This window comes from Brachypodium distachyon, chromosome 2, assembly GCF_000005505.3.
Source record: "Brachypodium distachyon strain Bd21 chromosome 2, Brachypodium_distachyon_v3.0, whole genome shotgun sequence".
Taxonomy (NCBI): domain Eukaryota; kingdom Viridiplantae; phylum Streptophyta; class Magnoliopsida; order Poales; family Poaceae; genus Brachypodium; species Brachypodium distachyon.
The window spans coordinates 10,523,589-10,532,107 of record NC_016132.3 but is presented as its reverse complement, the minus strand read 5'-3'; the positions used below and the strand labels follow the sequence as shown (position 1 = coordinate 10,532,107).

The following is an 8,519-nucleotide window of genomic DNA, read 5'->3' as shown; positions in this document are numbered from 1 at the left end:
GTAATTTCCGACGGTCATAACCGAAAAATCATATCATGCGTACATGGTCTTGCAACCTTCTCCTTGTTGATCCTGTCCGACCTAGTAGACAAAAGAGAACAATCCTTTTGGTTCCCTGCTGTCTGCAGAGCACTGGTTAGTTACTACCATTTACTATGTAAAAACTTGTCTGTTTGGTTCTAAGAGTTGTAGTACTCAGCTGATCCATGTGTTTAGTTAGTTATCTATTGCCCTTTCTAAAAAAAGAGAGGTTACGTTCTGTTGGTTAGATGATATTTTGTCGTATTGATTGGTTCACGAGCTTCTTCGTAAGATGAAACTGGTTGTGGATATTTCTTTTGCTCTTGTACCACAATTTAGTTTGCACACTAGAAAAATCTCCATAGTTTTGCATGAGGAGTACAGAGTACCAAAATCCCAGGTGGTCATGCCATTTGAGTGTCTTTCTCTTTGCTCAAGAATCTATTTGTCTCCTTTAATAACCGCCTAAGCAGCCGCACGACAACCAAAACAAGACCTCGGAGTTCATCATCAAGATCCTCAAGCTCACTGTCCCCCTGACCATTCTGGGCCTGGCTGTCGCCATGAGGATGTACACAAAATCAGAGGCCGCTTAACTTAAATTTGTTCTTTGATGTTGAAATAAGTAATTTTAGCGGTTTTCCTTTATCGCGTGATCTGTTTGGATGTAAACTGTCATTGAGTTCGTGGTCGAATGTTTGCGAGGTTTTTGTGGTGTTAGACTTGGTAAAATTAGTTAATTGATGTGAGGCTGGATTGGAACAAGTACGTCTTGATGGTTTTGCCCAGAAAATAAGCAGAAGCACACCCCACATATAATTGGCAGGTAAATGCACGAACGTGTTAGTTTCCTCCTTATCACTCCATAGCCTGTATGCTGAACCTGGTAAATGAACGGTATTTGCCATTATTCTTGTTAAGGTACAGAATGTTTATCTTTCCGTTGCAACGCACGGACACTTAACTAGTAGTTGTTGTTCCTCAGTGGTCCAAAAAATAGCAAGCCCGGAAAAAAAATATCACAAGCCATCAACAAACAACCTTAATTTATTCACGTGAAGGAACCACAGAGGCACACAGTGACCATCAAAATTCAAACACAATAGTACAGTCCTGCACGCACGGCATGGGAAATACTAAAAAACACGCACACAAAAACACTGATCTTAACCTACATAATACACATATATTTCATTAGTTCGTCGCGACCTCGTTAATGAAGGCGGTGGATCCGGGGTTGTAGTGCGCCATCTCTATCCCAACAGACGAGCGGTTATTGACAATACTGCAGTTGAGGCGGATCTCCCCCTGAGTCCCCGTGAGCACCTCGATGTTCCCCATCTTGATCATGGCCGCCACGAACTTCTCCTTCCAGAGCGTCTCGTTGGCTGCGAAGCTGTTTACGGAGGTATTGAGCGTGGCATTGGTCCGCAGCTGGTTATCGGAGAAGAACAAGCCTAGGTTGAGCGGCAGCAGCTTGTAGTAGTTGTTGTCCAGCACCGCCGGCGTGGTCGGGTCAATCATCGTCGTGGTCGAGTTGTTCGGGGTCGAAGGGCACAGCGACCGCAGCAGCGTTGCATACCCCGAGCTCAGCCCGGCGTCCACCTGCATGTTAATTCGCCCAAAATGGAGTGTCATGGTCATGGATCAATTCATGGATAGACACCCATGTGTGGTACGAACGGTCAGATCTTACGATTGGGGTTGTGTTGTTCCAGATGCGGGGGAGGAAGGAGGAGCAGAAGGAACGGCCGACGGAGTGGGCGCCGGAGAGGATGACCATCTCCTCGGCGGTGAGGGTCTTGTTGGCGAAGCGGTCAACGAGCTGCTGCGCGGTGAAGGTGGGCGGGGGGAGGTTGTTGATGGCATCCTGATCGACGGAGATGTTGCCGTCCCGGCGACCAGAGGGGACCTGGTACGCGGCCTGGCCCGTGAGGTTGATGCTGTCGCGGGCCGCGAAGGCTACGATGTCAGCGCAGGAGACCGTGCGTGCACAGCTGCTCTCCACAGCGGCCTTGGCGGCATCGATCACCTCGAAACCACGAAGGCTTGGCTTGTTTGGCGCCGCGTCACGCTCGGCCGTGCCGTTCGCGGACACCAGCAACACCGAAGCGTCACAACCCTGAACGATGGAGGAGACAAGTCATGTAAGTAATTAACAATTGGGAGTGTTTATTTCTCGGTCACCTGAAATATAGTATTTTTCAGTCAATAATTCTAGGCATCCAATCAAGATCTGCATTAATTCTACACGAATCGCTTTTGATTGAATCAAAAGCTTGTTATCATCGACTAAGAAATAATTATTTCTCAATCGTTTAAAAAATACCAAACCGTTAACAATTACTATTTCTCACCTCTGCTAAACATATGTGAACGTGCATTGCGATCTGACTTACAAAATGCAATATCTTTGCTGACATACGAGTGATATTTTGAACTAGCATCTATCTAAAGGTCAGTGTGAGGCATGTGCATATCGTTAAGGCTGCTCCGCACCCACTGTGTAATAACGACGAACAGAGGCACAATGAATCATGTTTTTTTTATGTAAACCGCATCGTGATATTGTTATCTGGACAAGACAGAGGCACGGTACGAACATACGTGATGCGTGTGATCTCCCATTCTCCCTAATCTAATATTTTGAAAGAAAAACAGCTATGACTAGCTGTGTCTGGATATCAGAAGCATGTACACCCTCCGATTTGTCTAGAAATGGACGTATCTATATACTCACTCCGTTTAACAAAGGATGTTTCAACTTTGACCAAATTTGAATGCATCTATACACTAAATCATGTCTAGATACATTCAAATTTTGACAAATTTGAGACATCTTTTGTTGTACGGAGGGAGTACTAAAATACGTCTGATACATGTAATATTTCAGCACTTAATATGGAACGGAGCGAGTAAAAGAATAACAGCCTTGTTTTTCTTTTAGATAGTTGTTGCTTTGTTTGACTCTTCTTTCGGGAGAAAGGAGCAAAGTGAGACCCTGCTTTCACTTTTATTTTGACGAGAGAGGGATAGGATCGACTTCATATACTTTTTTCGTAAAAGATGTCTCAACTTTGACTAAATTTGAATGCATCTATATATTAAGTTATGTCTAAATACATTCAAATTTTGACAAACTTAAAACATCTTTTTTGGACGGAAGAAGTATATACGTTTCTTCCGTGCATGGGCAAGCTAGATGTAGATCGATATATTCGAACCTACAAACAATCTGTTACTCCAGTGCATTATTGATCAGAGATTACTTTTAGGACCTTCCTTGACACACAGCTGCTGCTGCAGTAAAAAAAACTATACTAGTAAACTTACTAATTTCAAAACAAATTAGTTATTTTCCAGCGAATTAAGTTGCTAGCAGAAAAAACCTGTTAGGATGGAGATGTAAAGGAATAACGATGGGTTCGGTACCTTGACAAAGCAGTCATGGAAATGGAGGCGAATGAGGCCGGCGGCGATGCCGGAGTCATTGGCGAAGGCGTTGGCCACGGCCTGCCGGACCAGAGACTCCGCGTTGGGACAGCTCGTGTTGTAGAACCCCACCTGCAGCTGCCCGCGGGCCACCGCCGGCAGCCGGAGGCACACCGCCGCCACGGCCATCAGCGCCACCACCACCATCACGCGATCCATCGTCGACTCTGCTTTAGTTTGTTCGAATCGGGTGCACGAAGATGATGTCTTTCTCTGGTTGGAGCTAAGCTAGTGTAATTTAGATGCCTAAGATGATGCCCATCACATGGAGGCAGTGTGAGGGGGTTTATATATAGGAGGGTTTACGGCACTCGAGGTGGGAGGCCATGAGGGTAGAGCGTGGTTGCAGCTCTTTGGCCACACCAATACCGGCAACCTCTCTGTACAATCAACAGGACCATATGGTTGCATGTGTTGTCTTTAACTTTTGATTAGCATGGGTTTCTTTAGATTTGTTTAGTTTTTGGTAATTTTCCAGTTATCTACAAATTTAAGAAAAAGCTCATCAATCTAAAATTGCACTTGCTTCTTTTAAAGAGATGCAGCTTAATTTTTTGTGTACTTACCACAATTGAGTCTTTTTTCCTACTCTAGTTTCAGTAGTGTGGTTCATTTTTGCCTATTACAAGTATTGCTCTCTTATACAAAGGAGTAAATATGAGAAGAGTAGAAGGCGTTGAATATTTGGAGTTGGGACGGAGGAACTCAAAACTAAACTATTTTTATTTTATTTTTTACTTAACCACAATTGTTCTTTTAGCAAACATAACAACAATTGTTGAGAAAATTAATTTCGACAAGCCCATCATGCATTTGGCCACTATTAACAGCGTCAGATGCAAAGTGAAGCCCAAGTGTTGCCACGTCTTCTGTCACGTTCATGCCCACTGATCTTGCTCTCTCCACACCAGAATTCGTAGAAGAGAAGACAGCTCCGCAGCTTGGGTGCACGTCCGGGGACTCAATCGCGGTTAGAAATTTTCCAAATAGCATATAAGTCAATGCAAATATTTCTGTGAAATGAGCACAGACGATGGACTTGGCAATCTCACAAGTCATGTGCAACACTGCAACATCTGAAAGAAATGTAACAGCCGCATCTTCCAAAAGGAGAGACTGACCTAACCTATGTGAGGTCACCCATCTGCCTCTCAAAGACATCAACTAGTACGACCTTATCGTAGTCCACACCTTGTAGCTGCTAGCAGCTCAAGCCCCGGACGGATTAGTTCTTGTGTGTATTCTGAGGACATGCATGTTTCCACATAAAAACATGTCCACAAGTCTGTAAAATATTAAATTCTCTTTCTGGAGTAGCCGCTTTCTCGAAAGAAAAACAATGCACATGAGTGTGAGATATTGCCGTAGACATGATATGTGTCATAACATAATACATATAATATGTGTCGTCATTATGATGGGCTGTTGGGCTGTGGCAGCTTATAATATGCATATGAGATTATGTTGGTTTTTTGTTAATTTGTATGCTCGCGGATCTAATTACGTGCGATCGTTGCCTTTGATTTCGGCTACAGGGTCGGAGGGGTTCGTTTCATACCAGACTGAATTTAAACACGTTTGGTTCTTTATGGCGATGGATATATATCATGGTGCGGCCAAAGCAGCTAACTAGCTTGTCTAACAATCCATCCTTGGTTCCTAATTAAGGACAAATTATATGTTTTGTAAAGGCTAAGATAGCGTAACACTTAACTACTGTGCTCTAGACCTTTAGTCCAGCAGCTACACTATACTCTTATCAGCCAACTTGAGCTAAATATGAGAGCTGTGCAAGCATATTATTGCATATTCAGGGTACATATGCAAAGCCAATGATGGTCCGCTTTGCGTATGTCTTGGCCACCTTTACTGGCCTATAATGATGAGACATGCTTCATGTACTTGTAGTGAGAAACTGAAAAGCTATAGAACTAACGTGTCCATGATGCATGACCCGACATAGAAAAGACAAAGCACGATTGCTAGCTAGTCTACCACAAGTCTCCAACACATATGTAACTAAAGGTGACAGCGAAAAAAGAGTAGAGTTAACAAACTGATTCTCCGGCCCATTAGATTCTCACACAGGACATTAGCTTGACTTTTGACTGCTTGGTTGTGCTTAGTGCACATGTTTGCTTTGGCTCTTTATTTGCCATATGTGTATGCTTATCTCCAAGTAGAAACTGAAAGAATGACTCTTAAGATTGGGCCATGTTAAGGTACGCCCTAGTTTAGGGGGAGTGTGCTAAATCTCGCACTTCTTTTTGAGGAATGACTCCACTACCTTGATTATTTTTTTGAAAGGTCCAGCAACTGCTGGCTTCCATATATTAAAGCAGAGGAAAAAAATGTACATAGCCGCCCTAAGGCAAAAGAGAAAGAAAAGAAAGGAAGAAAAGGAAAGAAACTAGGGGAACAGGAAACTCAAGGTGGTTCCCAAAGGAGTTTCCGCAAGGCCTCAGCGCCGGCGAAGGCCCATTCCTAGGCTTCGTTCTTGATGAAACAGACGATTTGGCGAGCTGGAGTGTCCTTGTCGTGAAAAATCCGGGAGTTCCTCTCCCGCCAAATGGACCAGCAAACAAGAATGAAAAGAGAGCTACTCCCTTGCAGTGACCTACCGGCGAGTTCCCGATCGCGAGGTCGTAGCAGGACCCGAAGGAGGTGGCATCCCCGCGCAGCGCCAAGCCCAAGCCGGAGCAGTTGCGCCAGCCCGCGACCTCACACCAAATGAAACGGGCGAAGGGGCATTCGAAGAAGAGGTGAACCGCAGTTTCCAAATTCCGCCGACAAAGAGGGCAGCAATAACAGTTTGGCCATCCCCGCCGTTGCAAACGGTGAGCACACCAGAGCCGGTTTTGCGAGAGGAGCCAGGCGAAGAGCTTCAGCATCGGGGGGGGGGGGGGGGGGCGGCAGGAACGCCAGAGGGAGAGCTGGAGCGGGGCGCTGATTCTACCGAGGAAATGGAGCAGGTAGGCGGACTTGGAGGAATAGGTGCCATTGTCGGTGAGCGCCCAACGAATAGAGTCCGGAGCATCAGGACGAAGCGGAGGGGCGTTTGCGATCAACGTCCAAGCACCGATAAACTCCGTAAGCATAGCGGGCTCGATGGACGGCCGAAGGTCGCGTACCCACTGATTCCTCGAAAGCGCCTGAGCCACCGAGCGTCGCTTCCGACGGGAGAGGGCGTAGAGGGCGGGGAAGGCGGAACGGAGCGGAGAGGCGCCCAGCCAAGTAGAGTCCCAAAAGACAGTCATGCGCCCATTGCCGATGTTGACCTGGGTGGCGGCAGCGAAGAGCGCCCGGTCCGAGTCGTCGCAGGGGGTCTCCAAGCCGTGCCAGGGCCGGTCGGGCGCCGTCCATTCGTACCAAAGCCAACGAAGCCGCAGGGCGCGGCCAAAGGCGGCGAGCTCAAGGATGCCCAGCCCTCCAAGGCCGCGCGGCAAGCAAACCTTGGACCAATTGACCTTGCATCTGCCGCTGGCAATATCTTGATTGTCCAAGTTCCAGAGGAAGCGCCGCCGAATCTTGTCAAAGGAGCAGATGAACTTTTTGGGCAGACGAAGCGCAGTCATTGCGTCGACGGGGAAAGGGCTGAGCACGGAGTTGATGAGAGCCAGGCGGCCGCCGAAGTTGAGCCATTTTCCCCTCCAACCCGCCAAGGATGTGTTGGAGGTGAGCAAGGCAAAGCCGGCCAAGGGAGAGGGGGAGACCGAGGTACCAGAAAGGGAAGTCCACCCGTTCGCCGAGGAAGGGCTGGAGCACCGTCTTGAGATCAACTTCAAAACAGCGAATGGTTGCCACCGAGCATTTGGTCGTGTTGATTCGAAGCCCCGTCGCGTCCCTGAAGGCATCAAGGATGGAGAGAAGAAGCTACAGCTCCTCATGGACGGGGTTGATGAAAACAATGGCATCGTCCGCGTAGAGGCTCGCTCGGCGAGAGGAGTTGTGCAGGGGCAACGGCAACAGCCCTCCAAGGGTCGTGGCGTGGTGAAGGATGCACTGCAGCGGGTCGATCGCCAAAATGAACAGAAGCGGGGACAGGGGGTCACCCTGCCATAGACCTCGACGATGGGGGATGCCGTCGCCATCCGTCCCGTTAAGGATAACCGACGAGGACGCCGAGGACAGAAGCATGGAGATCCAATCGCGCCAGCGTGCCGGGAACCCAAGACGCTGTAACAGCTCCAGCAAGTACTCCCAGGACACGGTGTCGAAAGCCTTGATGAAGTCAAGCTTGAGGAGGAGGGAGGGATTCTTGCGGCGGTGGAGAGAGCGAGCGGTGTTGCGGACGAAGAGCAAATTGTCGTGAATGCATCTCGACTTGATGCAGGCGCTTTGAGCTGGCGAGATCAAATCCCCCATGAGAGGGGTGAGGCGACGAGCGAGAACCTTGGCAAAGAGCTTGGCGAAGGAGTGAATCAAGCTGATTGGGCTCAGATCATGCACGGTCGTGACGCAGTCCTTCTTGAGGATAAGGCAGATGAACGCCGAATTGAGGGCGGCGAGGTTCCCTCCGGCGAGGTTGTAGAGGTGATTGAAAGCAGCAAGCACATCAAGTTTGATCACCTCCTAGCAGCGCCGGTAGAAAGTGCCGGTGAAACCATCGGGGCCCGGCGCCTTCTCCGCCGGGGACGCCTTGATGGCCTCCCAGATTTCGAGAAGGGTGAAGGGATTGTCGATGCCGACAGCGGGGAGTCGGGGCAGCTCGAGACCTTCCCAGGCAAGCGTGCAGGACCGTGGCGCCGTCGTGCCTAGCACGTTGGTGAAGTGATGAAGGAGGGTGGCCGCTTTGTCGTCGTGCGAGACGTGGATGCCGGAGTTGGTGGTGAGCTGATGAAGGAAATCCTTGCGTTTTCGGGCGTTGATCTTGACATGGAAAAATTTAGTGTTGGCGTCTCCCTCCTTGAGCCAAGTCTGCCGGGAGGCCTGCCGTCGTCGGGCGCGCTCAACCACCGCTAGGCCCAAAACTCTGGCCTTGAGAGCCTTGCGGAGGTGGAATTCGA

The 8,519-nt window shown here is 48.5% G+C and overlaps 1 protein-coding gene across 1 annotated transcript; it reads right to left on the bottom strand.

The window, feature by feature from the left end:
- Nucleotides 1-1,045: 1,045 nt before the first annotated feature.
- On the bottom strand, nucleotides 1,046-3,837 carry LOC100846093 (peroxidase 1). Its single transcript, XM_003567585.3, has 3 exons — nucleotides 3,454-3,837; nucleotides 1,718-2,143; nucleotides 1,046-1,626 (listed from the first exon to the last, which is right to left on the bottom strand). The coding sequence occupies exons 1-3, from the start codon at nucleotides 3,670-3,672 to the stop codon at nucleotides 1,216-1,218; spliced, it is 1,056 nt and encodes a 351-aa protein (XP_003567633.1). The 5' UTR covers nucleotides 3,673-3,837; the 3' UTR covers nucleotides 1,046-1,215.
- Between the last annotated feature and the right edge of the window lie 4,682 nt (nucleotides 3,838-8,519).